This window comes from Hemicordylus capensis, chromosome 4 (genome assembly GCF_027244095.1).
Source record: "Hemicordylus capensis ecotype Gifberg chromosome 4, rHemCap1.1.pri, whole genome shotgun sequence".
NCBI classification, from domain to species: Eukaryota; Metazoa; Chordata; class Lepidosauria; order Squamata; family Cordylidae; genus Hemicordylus; species Hemicordylus capensis.
The window spans coordinates 300,658,786-300,682,124 of record NC_069660.1 but is presented as its reverse complement, the minus strand read 5'-3'; the positions used below and the strand labels follow the sequence as shown (position 1 = coordinate 300,682,124).

General features: G+C 45.2%; 1 protein-coding gene across 1 annotated transcript in view; it reads left to right on the top strand.

The window, feature by feature from the left end:
- Positions 1 to 21,875, top strand: part of SNTB1 (syntrophin beta 1) — a 143,937-nt gene extending 122,062 nt beyond the window's left edge. Inside the window, exons 4-7 of the mRNA XM_053246616.1 lie at positions 3,912 to 4,051; positions 15,043 to 15,239; positions 18,191 to 18,381; positions 18,899 to 21,875. Of these exons, the coding sequence (XP_053102591.1) occupies positions 3,912 to 4,051; positions 15,043 to 15,239; positions 18,191 to 18,381; positions 18,899 to 18,991 (621 nt within the window). The 3' untranslated portion in view covers positions 18,992 to 21,875. The remainder of the gene's footprint in view (positions 1 to 3,911; positions 4,052 to 15,042; positions 15,240 to 18,190; positions 18,382 to 18,898) is intronic.
- The last annotated feature ends 1,464 nt before the right edge of the window (positions 21,876 to 23,339 follow it).

Sequence of the window (23,339 nt, the reverse complement as noted above, 5' to 3'; positions counted from 1 at the left end):
GTCATCGAGACAAGAGACAGCGCATAGTCCTTCACTTCCAACAGAGGTGATGGAAGGAACATAGGAAGCTGCCATATACTGAGTCAGACCATAGGTCCATCTCACTCAGTATTGTCTACACAGACTGGCAGCGGCTTCTCCAAGGTTACATGTAGGAATCTCTCTCAGCCCTATCTTGGACAAGCCCGGGAGGGAACTTGGAACCTTCTGCTCTTCCCAGAGCAGCCCCATCCCCTAAAGGGAATATCTTACAGTGCTCATACTTCTAGTTTGCCTTTCATATGCAACCATGGTGGACCCTGCTTAGCTAAGGGGACAAGTCATGCTTGCTACCACAAGACCAGCACAAGGTGAGCACATGGAGGAAGAAGAAGAGGAGACTTATGTAACTTTTATATTTATTTATTTATTTATTTTTGTCCGTTCCCCCCACCTCGGAGGTACATTTAATCGGATCCAGCCCAGCACCCAATTGAACTTGAAACCCTTCTCTACACTGAATGATAGGGGCTCCCCAAGGTTTCAGGCAGAGGTCTTTCCCAGCCCTACCTGGAGATGTCGGAAACTGAACCCGAGACCTTCTGCATGCAAAGTCGATGCTCTGCCACTGAGCTGTGGCCGGAGCATTATTCTAGAAGTTGTCCAGGATCTTTAATCCCACTTGTTGTACAGTGTGAGGCAAAGAACCCGGTACTTCATCTCTCATTCCTCGTGTTCTGTCCCTCAGCATGCAGGCTCCTAACACAGAAATGGCACCACAGCCTAGGCTGCATAATCTCCCCCCCCCCCCACTCTTGCATCACTTGTTTTTGTTAGGTACTTGCGGCAGTTCATAGTGTGCCCTTTGGGGAATTTTGTATGCCTTGGCAGATGCCCAGATCTGATAGTGACACAAGCCTGCATTGTTGTGCATTCTGGAATCAGGAAGAGATTAGGAAGGGAAATGTGTCCGCTCACTTCTTTTCATTTTCCTCTTGAAATAATTCTCTGAATATTGCCTCCTTCATTGCTACCAGGGAGAAACGTATAATACAGCCCGATTTCCTACTGCGTGGGAGGCACCGACATCCTGTGTCTGAGCCTAACTGTGTTAATGATGAACACAGATCTAGCACTGGAAATCGCCTTGATTTAAGTGAGCTTGGGTGATTATAAATGTTGCTAGAGAGGGCACAGTAAACACTGTATGATACATAGGAAGCTGCCATATACTGAGTCAGACCCTCGGTCCATCTAGCTCAATATTGTCTGCACAGCCTGGCTGTGGCTTCTCCAAGTTTGCAGGCAGGAATCTCTCTCAGCCCTATCTTGGAGATGCTGCCAGGGAGTAAACTTGGAACCTTTTGCATGCAAGCATGCAGGTGCTCTTCCCAGAGTGGCCCTTCAGGGGAATTTCTTACTGTGCTTACATATAGTTTCCCATCCAAATGCAAACCAGGGCAGACCCTGCTTAGCAAAGGGGATAATTCATGCCCACTACTACAAGACCAGCTTTCCTCCTACTGCCCAACTGGGCAGGGTGCTGGCCCTTCTTACAACAGCTGCCTTTGCCTCAACCAATGCAATTCTGTTGGGGAGGAAAGCTGGTAGCAGACACAGATTGTCCCCTTTGCTAAGTAGGGTATGCCCTGGTTTGCATTTGAATGAGTGACTACATGTGGGCACTGTATGATATTCCCCTTAGGAGATGTGGCCATAACTCAGCAGAAGAGCATCTACATGCTTACATTTGGAAGATCCCAGGTAACTCATTGGCATCTCCCAGGCAGGGCTGGGAGAGACTCTTGCCTGAAACCTTGGAGAAGCCACTGCCAGTCAGTGTAGACAATACTGAGCTAGATAGACCAAGGACTGGACTCAGTATAAGGCAAGTTTCTATGTTCTATTCCTGTTGTATTCAGAACTTGACAAGCATCTCCTGCTCATGAATCAAGACTTTAAAAAAAAATTACTCAGTTATTCATCAAAAGGCAGAGATGTTTTTAAAAACCATATCAAAACATCATGCCACATCTCAAAAGCTTTTTTCCCCCTTTTAGAGAAGAAAACTCAAACACAGTTATACATTTTTAAACAACGTTTCCTTTGCAGTTGGTCTTTGGATACTGTAAAGTGGGATTCTTCACTTTTTGAATTTATATCTTTTCTTAGAAACTAGTTCTAAACAGGAACTTTTCCCACCACCAAAAAGCACTTCGTTTAAATTCCACAGCCTGAATGCCTGCTGAAAAATTCAGTCTGCTGATAATAGGTAATTTGTTTAGTAAATGGGGACTGTAATTGAATTGGCCCCTTTCAGTTAATGAAAATACCGAATAGCTTTCTAAAGTAGAGCAAGGACTCTCATTTAATTATCAATGAGCCTCTCAGATTAGAAATCAGTGTTTAAGCCATTTGACAAAACCTGGATTGAACAAGTTACTCAGCCTGAGAAACAAAACACCGCAAACTGAAACCTGAGGTCTAAACCAGAAAGAGCAATGTGACTGTAGACTGTTCAGTTGGTGTGAATTCTAGCTCACAGCTTATTCTTGCCACAACCCTGGCCTATATTATCTTTTGTAGCAATATTCTATCATGGAGGAACATAGGAAGCTGCCATATACTGAGTCAAACCATAAGTTCATCTAGCTCAGTATTGTCTACTAGGGATTCTCAAAGTTGGGTCCCCAGATGTTAATGGACTTCAACTTCCATAGTCCCCGACCAAAGGCCACTGGTGATCAGAACACTGGTGGTAGAGGCAACACTGGTGTTCTGCTCATGGAAATAATTTGTCAGCAAGTGTAGAGTGTGCCTCTGCAGCCGGGTGTGTGTGTGTGTGTGTGTGTGTGTGTTGGGAGCGAGGGGCGGAGGTTCTGATCATGGCAATGAGGCTTCAGAGCATGCTGTTGGGAACTCTGTCCATGAGTACAGTGTCAACACTTTCTAATGCCTGAGCAGGGCTACAATCACTGGAATTCCCTTCCCCTTGATCTTAGTCTTGCCCCCTCTCCCCAGCCCCAGTTTAGTTTTAAATGAAAGTTGAAGACTTTTTTTTTTAAATTCCAGCAGGCCTTCCCCTAACTTGATACACATTTCTCTTTGATGGCCCTGTTCTAATGATTACCTTTTATTCTGCATTTTTATCATTTTAGAGGTGATTGTGTTGTGTTCTTGCTGGTTGTGTGCATTAAATTTGCTGTAAGCCACCACAAATCCTTTCTCGAAGAAAGCCAGGATATAACTCTTGTAAACAAACAAAAATAAATAAATCCAGGAACAGGTTGATGGAGTTCGAGCTACCCAAGCGGTTGCTCAGAAGGTAGGCAGAGCTCATACAACTATGCTCCTTGATTCATCTCAAAAGCAGATATCAGTTACAGTGCCAGCTGTCGTCTCTCAGTTTTCCTCTCCTAATCATTTATGGAGCAGAGTGAAGATGGCTTGTTCATGCTAACAGTAACAGCAGATATTCACCCGTCTGCCCGAGCTTTAATGTCTTTCTTCCATCCTAAGAGGCAGAACCATTCCAGATTGCAAAAACAATAAAACTGGCCTTCTTCCACCTCTCTCGACATAATCTTTGAGGAAGAGAGCTGGTCTTGCGGTAGTGAGAACTGAGTCTTCCCTTTGCTAAGTAGGGTCTTCCCTGGCATGAATTTGGAGGGGTGACTACAAGTGAGCATTGCATGTTGTAAGATATCCCCCCCTCCCCGGATGGGGCATTAGCTTAGTGGCTTAGAAAGTCCCAACGTCCCAACCTGAAACCTTGGAGAGCCATTGAGCCCGTGTAGACAGTATTGACCCATATGGACCAATGGTGTCACTCAGTACAAGGTGTCTTCCTATGTACTTGCTTTTAGCCGTCAGTTGCTCTCTCCCGATACCTTCTCTGACCACTATTTCACGTTGACTCTGTTCTTTTCCAGGTGTTGGGTGAGAATGAGAAGCACTGGAAACCAGCACTGGTGGTCTTGACTGAGAAGGATCTTCTGATGTACGAGAGCATGCCAAGAATCAAGGAAGCTTGGTTCAATCCTCTTCATTCCTATCCCCTACTGGCCACAAGGTACCTTTTTTGCCTTTTTATTTTTTATTAAGGGTGCTTCCTTAACTACCAAGGGTGGCCAGGTTCAGACACTATGAGTCACATATAGCGGCATGCTTACAGTCCACAGACCACAAGTGCCAATGACTGATTAATTCTGACATCACAGAGGACCAAGTAAAGGGTCAGCTCTTTGGCTGTCATTGACATTAGGCTGCTTGTTGCCACAGAGGGCGCTGGGCATCAGCCTTGGGCTAAGCTGCTGAGTGTTAAGCAGGGCTGGGAAGACCATAGATTTCTAAGCAATTAATGGGCAACCTTTGTCAAACTGGACCATGTACAAATTGCATGCATTTCCTGGGCTTTTAGAGGACATCTTGTTTCAGCAAAACTGTTGGAACTTCTTAATATAAATAAACACCATGAAAGCAGGAAGCTGCTTATGTGATATTTACAAGAGCACCTAATATGTTACATGGCTTCTCTTAGGAACATAGGAAGCTGCCTTATACCGAGTCAGACCATTGGCCCATGTAGCTTAGTACTGTCTACACAGACTGGCAGCGGCTTCTGCAAGGTTGCAGGGAGGATCTCTCTCAGCCCCATCTTGGAAATGCCAGTGTGGGGCAGTGTTCTCTCTAATTTTTTTCATCTATGTGCGGAATGAGTTTTATTCTGGGCAGCAGTATCAAGGCAGTGTGTGCACACATGCATTCAGAGTGGGGCTTTCCTGATTCAACCTGAGCAGGATCTAAAATTAACTGAGCGGACGTCAGAAAATGTGTGAGTGCGTGCACATGTGCACGCCGCAAGCATGCAGATGCTCTTCCCAGAGAGGCCCATTCGCGTGTCTCCCATTCAAATGCAAAACAGGGTGGACCCTGCTTAGCAAAGGGGACAACTCATGCTAGTTCCACACAACCAGCTTTCCTCCCATATACCAGCTCTGCAGTGCACTGCAGTGTCCAGCACATCCATCTGATTTCTGAGGAACTCAGTGGCTACTAGTCTGGTGGCTGTGGACACCTCAGAGGCACGATGCCTCTCAATACCAGTTGCAGGGGGAGGGCACGCCCTCACCTCTTGCCTGTGGGCTTCTCAGAGGCATCTGGTGGGCCACTCTGTGAAACAGGATGCTGGACGAGATAGGCCTTGGTCCTGATCCAGCCAGGCCGTTCTTACGTTCTTAAGCACTATGCCTAGTCAGACATTCGTCCATCTGCTTTAGTGTTGTCTGTGTTAACTGGTGGCAACTCTCTAAGATTTCAGACAAGGGTCTTTCCCAGCCCTGCCTAGAGATACTAGGGATTGAACCCAGGGCCTTCTGCACAGAAAGTATGTGCTTTACCTCTTAGCTACAGTCCCTTCCTCCATGTTTTGCCCACTTACACACTTAAGTTCCCTAGACCAATGGTTTTCAAAAAACGATTTCTGGAGATCGAAGGCACTCACTCATCTGTGTGACCCAAAAGAAGAATGGATTCTCATAAGAGTTTTCATAAAATCTCAGTAGAGCAACACATGCCAGGATGTACTGACTGCGTTTCGCAGCTCATGTCTGCACAGCAGCGAGTGGGGAAACATTGTCGTCGGCTGACTGGCTCTGTTGAAAATGCTGCACTATGCACATAGTAAGTTTAAATTTAACCATCTTACCAGAAACAATTAGCCCTATATCTGAATCACTGTAATGTTATTTTAAAAATGTTTTGGGTGGCATTTTAAGAGATTGTAACATGTTTAATTAGCACAGGACCTCATGCCTAATATCCTGCAACTCCGTATTGGGTTGCAGTCCATACTTAATCGCTGCCCTAGACATCCCCCCTGAAAGCAATTCCAGATGGGATAAAATCCAACATACACAGCATTACTGATTCCTCACCTCTTATCTGTGGGTTCCCCAGAGGCACTGTGTGAAACAGGATGCTGGACTGTGCCACTGTGTGAAACAGGATGCTGGACTAGATAGGCCTTGGGCCCGATCCAGCAGAGCTGTTCTTATGTTCTAAAACTTCTTCAGAAGAGTTTCCTGTCAAGTAAATTTGTCGTTGACTTACTCGGCCTTGACAAGGAGGTTCATTCAGATGAGTTCCAGGTCATGGGATTCTTTGCACACACTGGCCCTCCCGTCCATATGCATAGGACTTCCTGCATGTTGAAGGACTTCTCAGTTCACTTCAGTAGGGCACGTACTTCTACATATACGCCACCCCCCGCCCACCCTGGCCTGGTGCACTTGAAGCTCTCTCTCCAGCACTGTGTCTGTGTTGGAACTTGTGAAGAAACATGCATGCAGAGTGTTGGGGGGAGAGAGATGCAAAGCATGAGTGAGCAGAGGTTGTCATGCAAACCATATGGAATGGAGGGAGGGCTTTAAATAATGACAGGTGCTGACCGTTTGAAGCAGTTAGGAGCTGGACAGGGCAGAACTTAGAGCGAGAGTGTTTCTGTGTGTTGACTGAACAAGGGAAATTGTTCAGGTTTTGTGAGAGTTTTTGGTCAGTGGATGTAGAGCAGGGTTTCTCAACGTGTGGGTCCCCAGATGTAATTGGACTTCAACTCCCATAATTCCCAACCCACGGCCACTGGGGCTGGGGATTATGGGAGTTGAAGTCCAACAACATCTGGGGACCCACACGTTGAGAAACCCTGATGTAGAGAGACTGGATAGCCAGTGGTGCACTGGTAGAGTACTCTGGGAATCTGGAGTGATAAGCCTGAGGGAGAATCCTGTGAGTGAAAGGGGCCCAGAGGCCAAAACGCCTGGTGGAACAGACTAAAAGGTCTGGGTCATTACACCCAGTACTTTTAACCAAAGGTTAAACTAAATCTGTCCTGAGTTATTTAACACCCCTAAGAGCTACATTTGTAAAGAAGGTCAAAACACTCAGAGAGAGTCTAATAGCTGACTTATTGGGCGACATTGTAGTGAAGTTGATGTGCCCAGCTTTGTAGAGACCTTTATTTCAATCTCTTATAAATAATAAACATTTAGTTATTTGTTTCCACACTTTAAGCTTTGTTTCTTTTTATGCACTGCCTATCCTGTGTTCTCAGTAACTGAGAGCAAGGTAATAAACCATCATATGGTGGTAGAAAAAGAAAGCAAAGAACAAATCACCCTCCTGGACTTGGGAGGCGCATCAGGGTGGGTTCCTAACAGGCCTTCAGTTGGACTGAATCGCCACTGAGTCTAGAGCACTTCTGTGTTGGCCTTTCTGAGCTCCCTGACCTGCTCCGGGGATTTCTGCTCCTATCTAACTATAGGTTGCTTAGACATGCTGTGTATTGTACAGGAAATATTCTAAGTCATCTAAGATGCTTAAGGTGCCACCCCTGCAGTAATGTGTGCCTAACACAACAGGACTTAGGTTCTTAACACTGCATGCAAGTCCCATTGGTTTCTGTGGGATTTATGTTTCGCCAGAAAATATAAGGATTGTCTTGTGCCACAGTCTGTCTGGCCCTTTCTGATAATGGCCAGCCAGTTGCCTCTGGGTGCTCACAAGTAGGGATGAAAATTAGGGCCTTTCCCTGGTGTTCATCCCCAGCATCTGTTATTCAGAACAGTGTGTCTGTTAGGGGTGTGCAGAACCAGTTCAAATCAAACCGGGTTTGAACCTGAACCGAACCAGGCTAAAAAAAAAAAGGCAGCCAGTCTGAGTTAGGACTGAACCAGGCCCAGTCCATCATGGACCATTTTGATGGGCTATGCTTGTAAAGGGGAATCCTGCCTTTAAAAGGCTTATAAGGGTGGCTGGGGAGTGGGGCATGAAGGCACCTTACTGGCACTGTTGGCTCCCCGGCATTCCCCCAGCATTGTGGCCTGCATGGCGGCAGCACAGTTCTGGCCTCTGCGCATGCACAGAGGTCACACAAATGGTCTCTGCATATGTGCGGAGGCTGGATCACGCTGCACGTGGACCAAACTGCTGAGGTTAGAACTGGATTCCTCTTTACATAGGATTCTCCTTTACATAGCCCACTGAACCAGTTCGACCTGGTTCGACTTGGCTCGATTGAATGGACTGGACCACCTGTCACTTTGGCCAAGCTGGTTGACAGACCAGTGGTTCCATTCGAATTTGGTTTGAATTTACCTGAACTGCAAAAACCGGTCCCCTGCACACCAGTGTTCCTTCGAACAGGGATTCCCAGATGTTGTTGACTACAACTCCCAGAATCCCCATTTGCAATGGCTTTTGCTTTGAGATTCTGAGAGTTGTAGTCAACAACATCTGGGAATCCCTGTTAGAGGGAACACTGATGCACACCCCAGGCCTCTGTACATCAAGGCTGCACTTAACAACCATGGTTAAGTGTCTGATAAACCTATCCATCTTTGATTAATTCTTTCAAAAAGTTCTCTAAGCTAATGGCCGCCACTTCATTTTTGTAGTTCTCATTTCCAGAAGTGGATTTAATGTTGTGTGAAGGTGGACTTTCTTTTGCCCAGAATCTACTGCAAATCAGCATCATTCGGTGACCCTGAATTCCGCTATTATAGGAGTGGGAGAAGAATTTCTCTTAGTCTCTGTCTCTGTGTACTTCATAATTTTGTACACCTATAAACTTTGCCTGCATTGGGTTGTACCCTTTGCCTGTATGTTGTTCTTGGAAGCAGACCTCTTAAGTTTGATTCTGTAGCATTATTCTAATATGTAAACACTTTTGCCAGGAACGTTAGAGGGTTGTTATCACTGCTCACTTTCTGGAATTGATTCTGCTGGCACTAACAAAGCCACTTGGCCCCCAAGCACTGCTAGTATTGGATCTTCCTTTCTGGCTCTCTCTTTATGTTTCTTTCCCTGCAGGCTGTTTCCTTCAGGGAGGCATGCTTGCCATAAGAAAAAGATTTCCAGTGGGATAGGAGGAGGAATACCATAGAGAGGGAGTGACAGAAAGTCAGAGCCAAAATGGACTAGAGGGGCTGGATGGGACTAGCTCAAGACTGAGTTACTAAGCACCACCAGGACCTGGTGAGTGGGCAGACCCCCAAGGGATTTTGATTTTACTCCACCTTCTTAAACGAATAATAAATGTGGGTTACATTTAGGTTACAACATAGTATCAGAATTAATTTTCGTGGCTGTATGTTGATACGAGGCTTCTGCCTCTGCCAAATATTTGCCCTCTCGCCCAGCCTGCACACCTAGTGGCTTTGGGTACACGCTCACGTTCCCAGCTGAAGTCAGCCACATAGAGTGCTAACTTCCAAGCTGTCACTCAGCAAAGCATTTTTCACATAGTTGAGGAGGATAAATTGAGCATCGGAATTGACATTCCAGAGACTAAACTTCCAACAGGCGCAGAAGACATAAGTGTTCTTAGGTTGCAAGCCTGTGTGTGCCAGCCAGGATTAAGCTATCATGAGAAACTCTGTAACCCGTTAATGGCCTAAGAGGGCCAGTGAGGGTGTGAGGCTGGAACACCTCATTCCTCGCTTGGACAGACAGGAAGGTTATCTTAGGACAACACCCAGAGAAGAACCCCTCTGAATCGTGACTGTATAAAGCCACAAGCCGGCACCTGTTTGCGCCAGAGGCAGAGAGCAAGGCAGAGCACACACGGGCAGAGGAAAGTGCTTCTCATTTCCTCCGCCTGCACCAATTCCTCTTTCAGGAATCTAGCATGCCATGCATAGAAATAAGCTACGGTAGCAGAATCTACCAAGTGAACTCCCCAGCCACCATTTTCTGTAAAGTGTTGTAGGCTGCAGATGGCTTTCCGAGAGAGCTGCCTCTGACATTTGTTCTAATAAGGCTTCCTTCCAGATGACCTAAATATCAGGGTAGAAGTCACAGTTCTCATCTTCCTTGTCTGACTTTCCCTTGCTCTTGGATCATTCCGTCTCCCCATTCTAACTCCCTGTTTCTTTCAACATGAGCTTTCCCCATCTGAGCACAGTTTCGACACTTCGGATGATGACTGTTTAGTGAATTCCTCCTGTCCTCCCTGAAAGCCCTCTGGGGTTCAGCTTGCCACACCTGTCTATGGGGTGTGGCACCACCACCACTAGGAAGTTAAACATCTTTCCCTAATTGCCACCCATCTGACCTTTTGACAGTAGAGGCACCTGGAGAAAGGCTTCCAAAGCAGATTTTAAAATCCAGGCAAGTTCATATAGGTCCACATCCGCATTTTAGCTTGCCACAGCTAGTGGGCTGCTGCCCCTCTGGTGAGTGTGAGAAGTGAGCCCCAGTCTTCTTCTCAGCCTTGGAGCTGGAGTGGTGGGAGAGAATTGTTGGAGATGTGACTCCATAAACATCAATTCACAACACTAACAACTCCTATGGACCACTAGAACTCCCCTTCCCCTCTCCAAGTTGGAAAGAAGCTTGGGGAATGTTTTGCTGCCATGTGGCCTCATGGCATGCAGAGTCATAGCTGCCCAATGAGGCTTTTTGGATTGGGGTGGCTTTTTGGATTGGGGTGATTATTTAGATGCAGGTCTTGCCACCTGCATATTGAATTCAGATTTCCTCAACTTTGTATGCCTGTAGACTGAAACAGACACAATAGTTTAGAAATCTAATTGAACTAAAACCTTATAGGAACATAGGAAGCTGCAATATACATTGGTCTGTCTAGCTCAGTATTGTCTTCACAGACTGGCAGCGGCTTCTCCAAGGTTGCAGGCAGGAATCTCTCTCATCCCTATCCTGGAGAAGCCAGGGAGGGATCTTGGAACCTTCTGCTCTTCCCAGAGCGGCTCTATCCCCTGAGGGGAAGATCTTACAGTGCTCACACTTCTAGTCTCCCATTCATATGCAACCAGGGTGGGCCCTGCTTAGCTAAAGGGGACAAGTCATGCTTGCTGCCATAAGACCAGCTCCCCATTGTTTTAAGCTTGTTACTTTAAAAAAAGAAAAAGGTCAAATTCTTCTCTACATTTCTTGGAGCCAGAAGAATTTTTGAACAGGAAAATCCAAGCTACAGATAAGGTTATGTGGGGGCGGGGGGAGGTGAGGGGGGGGAAAGAATGATTAGCAGGCAAGTTTCAAAACTGTATTTCAGTTGAACTTTAAGTCCACAAGCAACCCTCTGTTGTTGCTGATAAGTAGCTCTGTTGTGCCCTCTGCTGGCACACGCTGGTTTTAGAATGCACTATGGATGGGATACCTTTACCTGAGAGAACCTCTCCAGTTCCTTTCCCTTCAGGTGCTCTCAGTGAAAGCTGAAGGACTGTGTCTAACTATCCAGCTTCCATTCAATCTCCCTAGTTCTCTGAACTACATCCATTGTTCAGTGACCTTCAAATAGCCTCTGTTTTGTTGAATGTTAAAGAGAGACACATGTTAATGAATGCTCTGGGTGTTTGTAATGTTATTAAATCCATGTGTGATGAGTGCTCATTGTTATTTTTCATGCCCTCTAAATGCAAAAACTACTGTCGCTTAGCTTGTGTTGCTGCAGAAAAATGATCCAGGATGTCTCTTTGTTCTGTTTTTAACATAAAAATATGAAGAAGGATGTCTCCTCAACAGCTCATTATTTCCAGCAAGTCATAGAAAAAAGAGTGCCAGCCAAAAAGCTTGATTGAAAACTTCATTTTATCACGGATGTTGCTTTGAAGTGAGATTACTGCTACAGGAAAGAAGATTTAGGTGGAACAGTAAAGAAAGCTTCCGAAAAATGAAACTGAATCGGGCCAAGTCACAGGCATGACCCTAGCTTTTGCCATTGAGTGTACACTCAACAGAAGCTATTCCAGAGAAATACCTGCTTCACTCACATTTATTTATTTATTCTAGATGTGCTTAAAAACATCTTTGGTGTACACCTTAAAAATGTAATGTACAAAATGTTTATGAGCTGCCTCTGGAGGTTGCTGGCTCTCTTTCCTTGGGGGGTTTCAAGAAACGTTTAGATGACAAGCGAGGAGACCTGGTCTTGTGGTAGCAAGCATGAAGGAGAGGAGAGCTGGTCTTGTGGTAGCAAGCATGACTTGACCCCTTAGCTAAGCAGAGTCAGCCCTGGTTGCATATGAATAGGAGACTTGATGTGTGAGCATTGCAAGATATTCCCCTGAGGGGATGGAGCTGCTCTGGGAAAAGCATCTAGGTTCCAAGTTCCCTCCCTAAAGTTTTAGGGTAGGCGTACTTAGGCGGGTTACCCGCCTAGGAACCATCAGGCTCGCAGCCAAGCCTGGTGGCTCACACGAACGAGCGCTCCGCAAACCTGGTTTTGAAGATCGTGAGTAGCCGTGGTTACTCATGAGTAGACCCCCAGAGAGGAGGCGAGAAGCCAGCTCCGGGGGTCTCCCCAGTATGTCCTGCACACTCGCGCAGGGCTTACTGGAGCTTCTGGGGGCCATGTGGCCCTGAGCTCCCCTGCCCTTGCCAGCTCCATCACGGAGCCAGCAATGATGTGGGTGGCCGTTCCGGCTGCCCAGGGCTCCCTCCCTGCTCATATGCCAGCAGAGGGCACAACAGCTCACTCTGCTAAACCAGGTTTTACTGATCGTGAGACCCGGCTCACTATCTCTTTTCAGGTTCCCAGATACAAGGTTCACACTTCAATGTTGCATTTCCCTTTTGGATTTTGTATGTAACAAGTGGGACCTGCAACATTTTTGTTGTTATTGCATCTCCCCAATACTAATGCCAATCTCAAGATGTGACATGCTAAAACAGGTCAATCCCTACTTCAGTTTTCTGCTGTTATTTTCTCTGCCATACAGTATTCTATGGCTATAGGCAACCAGTGAGCATGCTCAGCCTTCATCAGCCTAATTTTTTAACAAGCAAATTCCTTTACTTTTTCTTTTAATTTACAAGCTTGTTTACTTCTGTGTACCTAGGGAACTCCCCAGGTATGTAGAATCTACTACCTTATGTTGGAATGCCCCAGTTTGTTTCCAAACTGATAGGCACTCAACCACCTGAGTTTGCTATTAGTATACAGTAAATAGTAATAATAATAGCAAAACCTTGTCTGCCTTGAGGAGTAAACTGAGAGGATGTGAGTATATGGCTCTCTCTATCTCTAAAGGAGTCCATCAGCATATTATACTGGCACAGTCGTGTCAGTATAGTTAAGGAGAGTAGTTTCAACATTCCACCATTATAAGCCCTGAACATTCTATTGCTTATAAAATCAAAACCATTTATCCGATCCGTCTGGCCATCAGCACACATTTACTAGGTGACTAGAGACACTTCTTCTACAAATTTGGTGAAGACACATTGACAAATGGCTTAGATAGAGTAGCTTGAAGTTTTTCTCTTTTGAACAAGGGTTTAAAGCGTTGGTGATGTTCTTTTGGACTGAGGCAGTGGTATTTAAATGATTCCGTAGTCCATTTGCATAGTTTCAGCCTTTAGGCTGCATGCCAAAAAAGTGCCTTTTGTATATCGCTCTGGGACCCAATCGATGGTTATTTCACAATTGATCATCAAAATTGTGTTTTAAGAGGCTGCAAAATGCATCTTTACTGCTAAAACAGTCTGTGTAGACCCACAGCATTGCCCACAACCAGTACAGCGGTCAGCTCCTTCCCTGTCCGAGCCTTTGGAGCGCAGCCCTTCAGTTTCCTTCCCTGCCCTCCTCTTTCCTCCACACACTGCAGCTATCTATATAATTAATTCTCTTAGTCGGTGCGTGTCCAGGATTTGGCAGCGGAACGCTCGCGACACGCTGCGAGAGTTCCGGCATAGTGAGGAGGAGAGGGGAAAGAAAGTGCTGGCAGTGGCCAGCTGGCCGGCCAGCCAGTGGGTGGGCGGGCAGAGGAGAGGGGGAGAGAAAAGTGGCGGCGGGGAGAGAAAAGCGGCAGGGGGTGGCTAGAGTGGGGGGGGGGGAGAAAGGCTGCGGCGGGAGGGCTCTGCTCTGTGCAACTGGGTGTAAGCGGGAGGAAGGAGTCGCACTCCAAGAGAGAATGGCTGGGGTGTGTGTGTATGTGTATGTCTTCCTTTTCAGTAATTAATATCTCCGGTTTTAAGATGAGAGTTAAAATGGGCTTACGTTTTCACTTGTGCTCTAAAATGCATGGAAATTCCAAGTTAAAGTTTGCATCTTAAGTTCCGCGCTGTAGAAGCTGCAAAGACTTACAGTCTCGTATATCATGCTGGCTTTAGAAATGAGGCTTCATGCACCCACACTTTGCCAGGATTTTGCCTGGTGTCAGCCAGGACAAGTTTCCAGGACTAAAACGGCCTATTGAATCTATTACAGATTATTTTAGGACTGCAGGCAAATAGGTGGCCTTTTGGGGTAGCACTGTGGCTTGTAGTCCTACCCCCAAAGCAGAAATTCATCAGAGGCATCTCTAGGAAGTGGTTGGGGAAGCTGCACCTGTTGAATGTCTGCATCCCTCCCCAGCCCAGTGTCAGCTGAAGGACCAAGGCCAAGTGTGTGTGTGCATGCAGCCTCATTTCTAAAGTCAGCATAATATACGACACCGTACAAGGTCTTTACAGCTTCTATGGTGTAGAAGTTAAGATGGGAACCTTAACTTGGAATGTCCATGCTTTTTAGAGTATGAGTGAAAGCATAAGCCAATCTTAAATCTCATCTTAAACTGGAGGATGTTTATTTCTGAATTTGTTTTGCAGCCATATGACTATCTCCTTATGAAAGGCAGACACACAAATAGGAAGGGTTTGTTGGACTGTGAGTGGACCTTTCTACCCCATTCACATGCCTGCCTGAATGTAAAACCTCCTGGTTTGTTAAGCCGCAGTTTGTTGTTATATTACAAAGAGAAATTGTGATTTTAGCACTGTCTATAGACTAGGATTGTAAATCATGATTCTTTGAACAACATAGAATAATTCAAATTCCTTCACTGGTTTAATACTGCTGCTGCTTTATTGTGTTGGTTTTATCATTTTATGTCATTTTATTTGGTTGTGATACTTTAAATAAAGACTGTACCATGAGGGTCACTCTAGAGTGGAAATGCAGAATATAAATATTTTTAAAATGCCGTATCTTTTGTTTTGCCGATTTTCAAATTTTATTTTTAAACATCTAGCACCTGACAGCTTGTTTCATGCGTCTGCTTTCAGGTTGGTGCATTCTGGCCCTGGAAAGGGCTCTCCACAGCCGGGGCTGGATTTGTCCTTTGCTACTCGTACAGGCACACGGCAAGGGATTGAAAGCCATCTTTTCAGGACTGAGACGAGCCGAGACCTCTCACTGTGGACACGGAGCATTGTTCAGGGTTGTCACAACGCGGCAGAGCTCTCCACAGAAATAACCACCGGTGAGTTATACCCGTAGCGCTCGGGGTGGCAACTCCATCTTTAATTGCACTGGATGGTTTGGCAGAATTCTCCCCTTACGAGCGTCAGTTGCTTCTCCCAGCAGGCAGCAGGTAAGAGATCCGAAACGTGTTGCTGTTCAGATGGGGATTGAGCTCCCAAGCTTCCAGTCTCACTACCCTAGTGGAGGCTTCCTTAGGGGCTGCTTCTCAAGGCCAGCAGTAAACTGGTGGATCTGCCTTGAGGGTGGTGATGTCCTCTTTGCTCCAGGACTCGGTAAAGGCACTCTCATCACACAGCTGGGTAAAACCAGGTTCCATCAGGCCATTCCACAGTTCTCAGCCTTTCCCCCCAGTTTTGGTTAAACAAAGCTGCAGTCTGTGCTGCCTGCCTTCCAGGTATCCCCTTAGCTCCTGCTCGTGCTCAGTCAAGTAAGCTGCAATGTGGATGCTACGCTAGTCCCTTACTTGTAGTTATCAAAGCAGGGAGCTAATCAGTCCCCCATCCCCTACCCCAGACTCTCCCTGGTTTTGCTGATAATCTTCAGGGAGTCCCTGTGTAGTTTTCGAGGCTTGAGAAGAGAGAGGCGACCCCTTTGAACATGTATGTCAAGTAGGGATGTGCACGGAACCAGTGCAGGGGCCCTTTATGAACCTCCCAACCGGTCCGAAAACCCAGCGATTCAGCCGGTTCGAAGGTGGGGGAGATAACTTTAAGGGCTGGGAGGGTGCCCACCCCCACAATTCCCCCGCCAGTACTGTCCCGAAGAGTCATGGACCAGAAGTACCCAGAATTGACATGTGAGGCCCTTCGGTCCGCGACTCACCAGGGTGGCGAGGAGGTACACTGCCACCCCGAGGGACTGTACTTTAGAATAGCGCCGGCAGGAGAACCGTGGGGGGGTGGGGGAGAGCACCCTCCCCAGCCCTTAAAGTTGTCCCCACCACCACCTTTGAACTGGCAGTCGCCGGCTCTGTGCACATCCCTAATGTCAAGAGGCTCAGTCCAAACATCCCGATCTATAGCTTATGTGGGATATCTGTATTGAGTGAATTTTTTGTAAACTATATACATTTATAAAATAAATATTTACTTTAATGTTTTTGGTATTTTTTCAATATAATTTTAGTGAATTTTAGTGATACTAGTGAATCCAGCCTATATTGCTTCCCTTATTTGACCTCAAACATGTAATAAGGTTTGATTTTATATTTTCTTATTCAGAGAAACAGATGGACATGTAGGCAAAGATGAGTAAGGCCAAAGGAATTTGCATTACTTGTTCTAAACTTCGGCTGCTCTCCTCTCAGCTTTCAGAAATACTTGAAAGTATGAAGCAGAACAGGGAAGATTTTTATGCTGGATCCACAGGCTAACTTGGTTACTTTCTTAGATCTGTAAACACTGACTTTTTCACAAGGGGATCAGTCAGTCTTCAGTTGCCAAAGACCAGCCCCGTTGAGTCTTGCAGCAAAGGGAATGGCCATTAAGTTGCAGCCTAGTTATCTGCCATGCTGGTGAACAACTTACAGACTGCAGCTCTGGTCCAAGCAAGTACACACAGAGCGTCTGGGATCCTTTTGAAATCTGGAAAAGCAGGACTCTTGCCCTCTGCCATTTGACAGGGAAGGCGGAAGAACTAATTTCATCTTTCTGAACAGGTCCATGCAAGCACAGCTTTGGCACATTCAATTCCCCAACTAACTAGGGGTTGAGTCTGCGCAAATCTGACCCTGCTTAGATCTGAGCAACTGCCCAACTATTTAAAATGGACCTACTAGAGGCAGGTCTCTAGCCCATGGCACATACAGAAAGCATGTTGGATCCTTACATGCACAGCCAGTAATATGGAAGTGTGTGCCAAGGGAAAGGCAGCCCCATCCACACAGATTCTGCCCCAGGGCTCAGGAGCCACATCGACTCAAACAGAGATGAAGCACCCAGCAGATCTAACCTAGAGGGATCAGAAACAAACTAACAAAAGTCTTGTTGCATCCAGCATGTATTTCTACATTTTGGAATCCCAGTTGGCCAGGATGAGAGGCAAGCTAGCTTGACAGCAGCAAGCGTTAACTATCCCCTTTAATAAACAGGGTATTTTGGATGAGTGACTACATGTAAGATGTTCCCCATAGGGGATGGCAGTGTAGCTCAGTGTTAGAGCATCTGCTTGCATGCAGAAAGTCCCAGGTTCACTCCCAGGCATCTCCAGCTAGGGCTGGGATAAACTCCTGCTTGAAAACTTGGGAGAGCCACTGCCAGTCAGTGTAGACAGAGCTAATTGGAATATGAGTGTCTCGAGGAGGTAGAGAATTCATTCGCAAGACAACTGCACAGTATTGTGAAGGGATAACAGAATACAACAAAGATCTTATGTTTCCAGGAGTCTAGAATGCAAGAAAACTCTCCAAGACTCAGTACATGCCTCAGCAGCCAAGCACTGAACACAAGGACAGCATAGCCACAGATGGCTGGCACATGCCCATTTACCTGGGTTCAGGCTGAACACCTGAATGGGGCCAAAGTGTCAGACAAATCCATAATTTGGCAAACTTTCAGATTCAAACTTTGCTTGTGAAGTTTGACTTTGCAGAATCATTTTGGGGGGGAAACACACACATTAAACCTTAAATTCATCAATAAGAGAACAATGGTTATGTGTGAAGTTGTTAAATCCAATACACTTCTTAAAATTACTAAATCCAGCACAATCCATAATTGGGAAATCTAAAGGTTGGGGGGGGAATACATTGTAATATACAGTGCATGTCTTACATGCTGTGTTCTAAGGGAGATGCACAAATGCATTCTGCTTGAAAGCAGGCAGGTGCCATGCCTTCTGAGCACAGCATCGTTGCTGTTCTGTTCTTGGCATGAGGGCTTAAATATTTCATGACAACAATAATTGTTTCTAACAGCACCCCAACTTTACTCTGTTGTTGTCCTTGTTCAGCTTGCACCTACAAAAACCAGGAGTGCCGTTTGACCATCCATTACGACCACGGATTCTCTCTCTCAACTGAACCCCAAGATGGTGCCTTTCCCAAAACAATTGTACAGTTTCCCTATGAAAAACTAAAAATGTCCTCAGATGATGGAATTCGGATGCTTTTCTTAGACTTTGGAGGGAAAGAAGGTGAAATGGTAAGTTCTTTTAGAACTAGACAACAAAAAGGACGACAAAGGACTGAATATGTTAGTTAAAGGAGTAGAGCAGGGCTGTGCAACTTTGGTCTTCCTGCAGATGTTAGACTTCAGTTCCCATCATCCCTGATTATTGGCCACTGTGGCTGGGAATGATGGAAGTTGTAGTCTAACTACAGCTGTATGGCCCAAGTTGTGCAGCTGTGGATCAGAGTGTCATGGTGCATGAAGCAACTGGGCTCTTGGACAGCTGCTTTAGAAAGCTGGAAAGTGTCTGTAAAAGCACATTTAGTGCCATAATTACTAGCCATCAGGAAATGGTTCCTTGCATGGCTGAACTTAGCTTCTGATTCAACCTCATGCCTAACCTACAAGTCCTTCAAAATGCTGCCATCATGCTGGATCTGAGTTTACTATTTGATAGGGACACATTCATTTTTTTAAAAGCAGACAGAGTCTTAGTGTTTCTGCCATGAGTTCTTAGCTCATTCTTTCTCTCTCCCTCTTCTAATTTCAGCAACTGGACCTTCACTCTTGTCCAAAGCCCATTGTGTTCATCATTCATTCATTCCTTTCTGCCAAGATTACAAGACTTGGGTTGGTAGCATAAGGACAGTCATTTTCTGAGGAAGAAACGTGGAGCTGCCAGGCCAGTCCGAATTGTGAGCGACATCTTTGGCAACTTGAAGCTGCTAGCAACATGCAACTACTCTGTGCAGAAACTTTGGCTCTGATGGGCAAAGCCTGTTTGGATCAGCTACGAGAACAAGGCACAGAAAGAGTAAGAGCCATCCAGGAACTTAAGAGCAAGAACATACACTTGGAATTACGCAGAGTGCAAGGAAAACAACATCAATCATTGTAAATAACTGGCAAAAATTGAGTTTTGAAGGAGTAAAAGTTTAATACTACATGGTGACATTTCAGATTAATAACTGTGCCTGTACAGCATGCACACTATTTCCTGTCTTTGCAAGCTACAGCTGCAGTATCTGTTCATACAGGGCAACAGCAGCATCCAACAGGTCTGGTTGGCAGCCTTTTGTGAGTAGATAGTGAGCCTTAAAACACACTGCAGAGCTCTCTGCGAGAATCAGGGCCATCTATGGCAACAAACGTAAGAACAAGAAGTTCGAAAACCCATGAATTCAATGAGCGAAAGGAGGCAAATGTGATGTGTGTTTATCTGCATAGGATCTGACAAATGAAACTGGCTGGCCCAGATTCTCCACTGATCCAGCTTCCAGTTTTCAAGAAGTACCAGACAAATACTACCTTTTTTCATTAATGGATAAGCTGAGTGGCTTGTTTATCCAGATAGCAGATCCACACAAGTTGCAATGGTTTTAAAACCCAAAATGTTTGTTCTCACCCCCCCCCCCCGCCCCCAAAGTGTCCTGATCATGATATACATATTCTCGCTCTCTCAGAAATATTGTTAGCAGCATAGGCAAAGGGTTACCATAGCCACACCTCACATTTGGAGGATGAAGCTTTCTTTGTTCATTCAGTTGACAAGAACACAAGAAAAAGCCCTGCTGGATCAGGCCAAAGGCCCATCTAGTATTGCTTCTGGGAGAGCAGGGGTCAGACTGGGACCCATATTTGGGGCTCATGCTGCCAGTTGTCTACCCCCATTTTAGTGTCACTTGAGACTGCTTTTATGCTGTACCCAAGTTACTACCTGAAAAAGACTCCTGAATGCATCAACACTAAGACCCTACACAAACACATGAGGAAAGGAAGGAAGGCTTTCAGCAAAAATATCTAGGACACCTGGAGCTGGTGGCTTCAGTGTTACAGTTTCCCTTGTTCATACTTTTTGGAACACATCTAAGTTTTCAAAATTGAGGTCCTTTGATTGGCAGACAAAAGGGAACTTCAGTTGTGTTCCCTGGAAATAGGGCAGGTTAAATAAATCAAATCTGCTTACTGTAGGGTTATTTTTGTATGTGTGCTAAGCAGGGGACATGCCTTGTTTTGCATACAGGTGGACCTAGTTATCGGCAGGGGTTCCGTTCTGCCCTACAACTGTAGATAATGAGGCATTGAGTGAATGGGAATTGGGGGGGGGGTGAGGTTCCTGGAGAACAAAAAAAAGAATGTACCATGTTCTTCAGCAATGCCCCCCAAGCCCCCAATTCAGCCAATTTCCTGCAAAACATCACAGAATTTTTTTAACACACACACGAGCCACAAAATGGTGGCCAGAAATTACCTCAGAGGTCATTCCTGGCCACCAAGGAATCACAGATATGTGGATTTTAACCCTTTGTTTAACCATGTATACTAAGGTTGGGTCCAGTGTTCCCTCTAACAGGGATTCCCAGCTGTTGTTCACTACAACTCCCAGTATCCCCAGCTGCAGTGGCCTTTGGTTGGGGATTATGGGAGATGTAGTCAACAACAGCTAGGAATTCCTGTTAGAGGGAACACTGGTTGTGTCCCCATTGCCCGACCACAGATACACGAAACCGCAGTTGTCAAGACATGTGACGAGGTCCACCTGTAGTTAAGCAATCAGGCTGAATCTTTTGATACTTCAGTATCTCTACACAATATGAATAGGTAAAATAATCCCTTGAACCAACAAAAAACAAATGGTCAGTGCAAATGCAGTGCTTCCAATCTCTGATCCATAGTTAATGAGATCAAGAGTTCTCTGCAGTGTCAGGTACTCCCTTCACTCCAGATTTAACACTAGCCAGGGTTTCCTTTAATTATGATTTAAAATCAGAGTTTGAAACAGGTTAAGAAAACCTGGTTAAGAGAGAATATGGCTAGCATTAATTATGGCTAACACTGGTGCTAATGTGACTTATAGCCACCGTTTAGGCAGGCAAGGAATTTGTTGTAGAGAGCGGAAGAGCTAGAGGAAGGGGATCTTCACAAGTGCATCAAGAGCCATGCCTGTCAGTTAAAGAATGGAAGGTGGTTATTTGACTTTTGGCTTCAGTTACCTTTTGTAAAAAGTGAAGGAACATGTTTATATACACACACATGCTGAGAGACACCAGCCTAGCATGAATTAAGAGTTCTTCTTTAACCACAGATGGACGATGTTCATGAATTTGGATGACACAGCAACCTCAAGACTAAATCTGAATATTGTGTATTGTAGAGAAAGACAAGGCATATGTAAAGTTGTAGGGCACTACTTCTTTAAACACTTAAAAATCACTGGAATGTTATAGCTATAACATCTGCATTGTAAATAATCAGAATTCATGTATTAGTTATCAATTATTAAATTACATGGTATGTCAATTTACGGTGCTCAGATTATATGAAGAATAAGTGAATAACTAGTTTGCAAAAAGAAAAATTGTTATATATTTATAGACAAATTAAATACAGATTTTGGACCGACTCATTTGCTTGGGGTTGATAGAATGAAATATATGGAGCTACTCCAGATTTATAAGAATTTAGTTTAAAATATTTATATTTTAGAGGGAAAAGACTATATTTAATAAAAATGTCATTTATTGGAATTGTTGCAAAGTGATACTTTGTAATGGCAAGATTCAGAAGGTTAAATGTGGGGAAACTAATAGTCACTTCTATAGAGTGAACACCTGCACTGATTTAATTGCACCGAAGTTTCTAGAACAGTAGGATTTGGTAGTAGTTATTCTAGATTAGTCAAAGGGATGTAAACAATTGTCAGATAGTTTATTTTTGTTGAAGTAATAGTCACTCACCAACTGTCAGGGTCTCAGTACAGCCACCCACCTTCCGCTGGCAAAAGAAGGTTAAGGTGGCCTCAGTTTTCAGCCAGGGGAGCGTTAAAACTTACAGGCAGGGCTTCTTCCATTCACCAGCCCTGCCTTAGTATGGCAACCCCCAAGGCTCAGTCAGAGTCGCAGGGCTCCTTCCACACCAAGCCCCCCTCCGGGACTGGCCCCTCATCACCGGCCAATCCTCCCTTACAGAGCTCCTGACAGCTGGGACAAGTCTCACGAGATCTTGCCTTGAGATCTCGTGAGAGCCGCTCTCGATCCTGCAAAGCTACGCTGTCTGTTGATGGCGAGGCCACATCTCTCTGCTGGGGCCAGCAGGAATACTCCAGGTGGGTGTATTGATGTCTACTTCTCCCCCCTCCCAGGGTCCCCCCTGCAAGACCTGGGGGTGGGGGGGAGGTTGTTAGTGTCCCAGAACTCTTCTTCAGGCTGAATGTTAAGCAAAATGGGTGCAGGGGGAAAAAAGCTGGACACCACAACTTTAAAAGTCTGTTACAAACTATACAGTTTGGGGCTTCAACATCTTGCCCAGCTCCCCTCCCTGGTTTTACTTAACATCTAGCCTGAAGAAGAGTTCTAGAGCACTCTATATGTGCTTATTACTTTATGTTTTGGTTGGTCCTAATAAAGCTAGACCCTACTTTAGTCCCCACCCCCAACCAACATAAACTTTTTTGGCCTATTTTATCAGGTTCTGCTGTTCTGATAAGCGCTGTTAAACCTCCACCTACATTCCTCAACACACACAGACGGGAGCATGATTGCCAGGAAGCAAATGCAAGATATTAAGTGGACAGCGTGGCGTAAGGAGTAGGAAAAAGAATTGGCCTTTAAGTCACAGTGGAATTGATACATATATGGGAGAGAGCAAGTCCAGTTAAGAATAGCCACCTACAGAACTCTCACACTCTACTCTACTGGTGTCCTTTGCTTTGCATGACTGAAACATGCTGCAGATTGAGTCAGGATCTGTAGATTCCTAGGATGGGTTTGGTTCTAGCTTAAACAAAGGTGTTCCACCAAAGGCATTTGGGTCCTTTACATTTTTAGCATTCTATAACAAAAGTGACAGTTCTCAATAGTTATAGCTACAAAGTGCACAAGTGCCATCTTCTTGTAAACTTTATATGGCTAGTTTATAAACCACAAAGAAGATGTTTACAGAGTTAAGTGTCTCTTAAATCGTGCAAATGAAAAAAAGATAAAGCTGTCAAC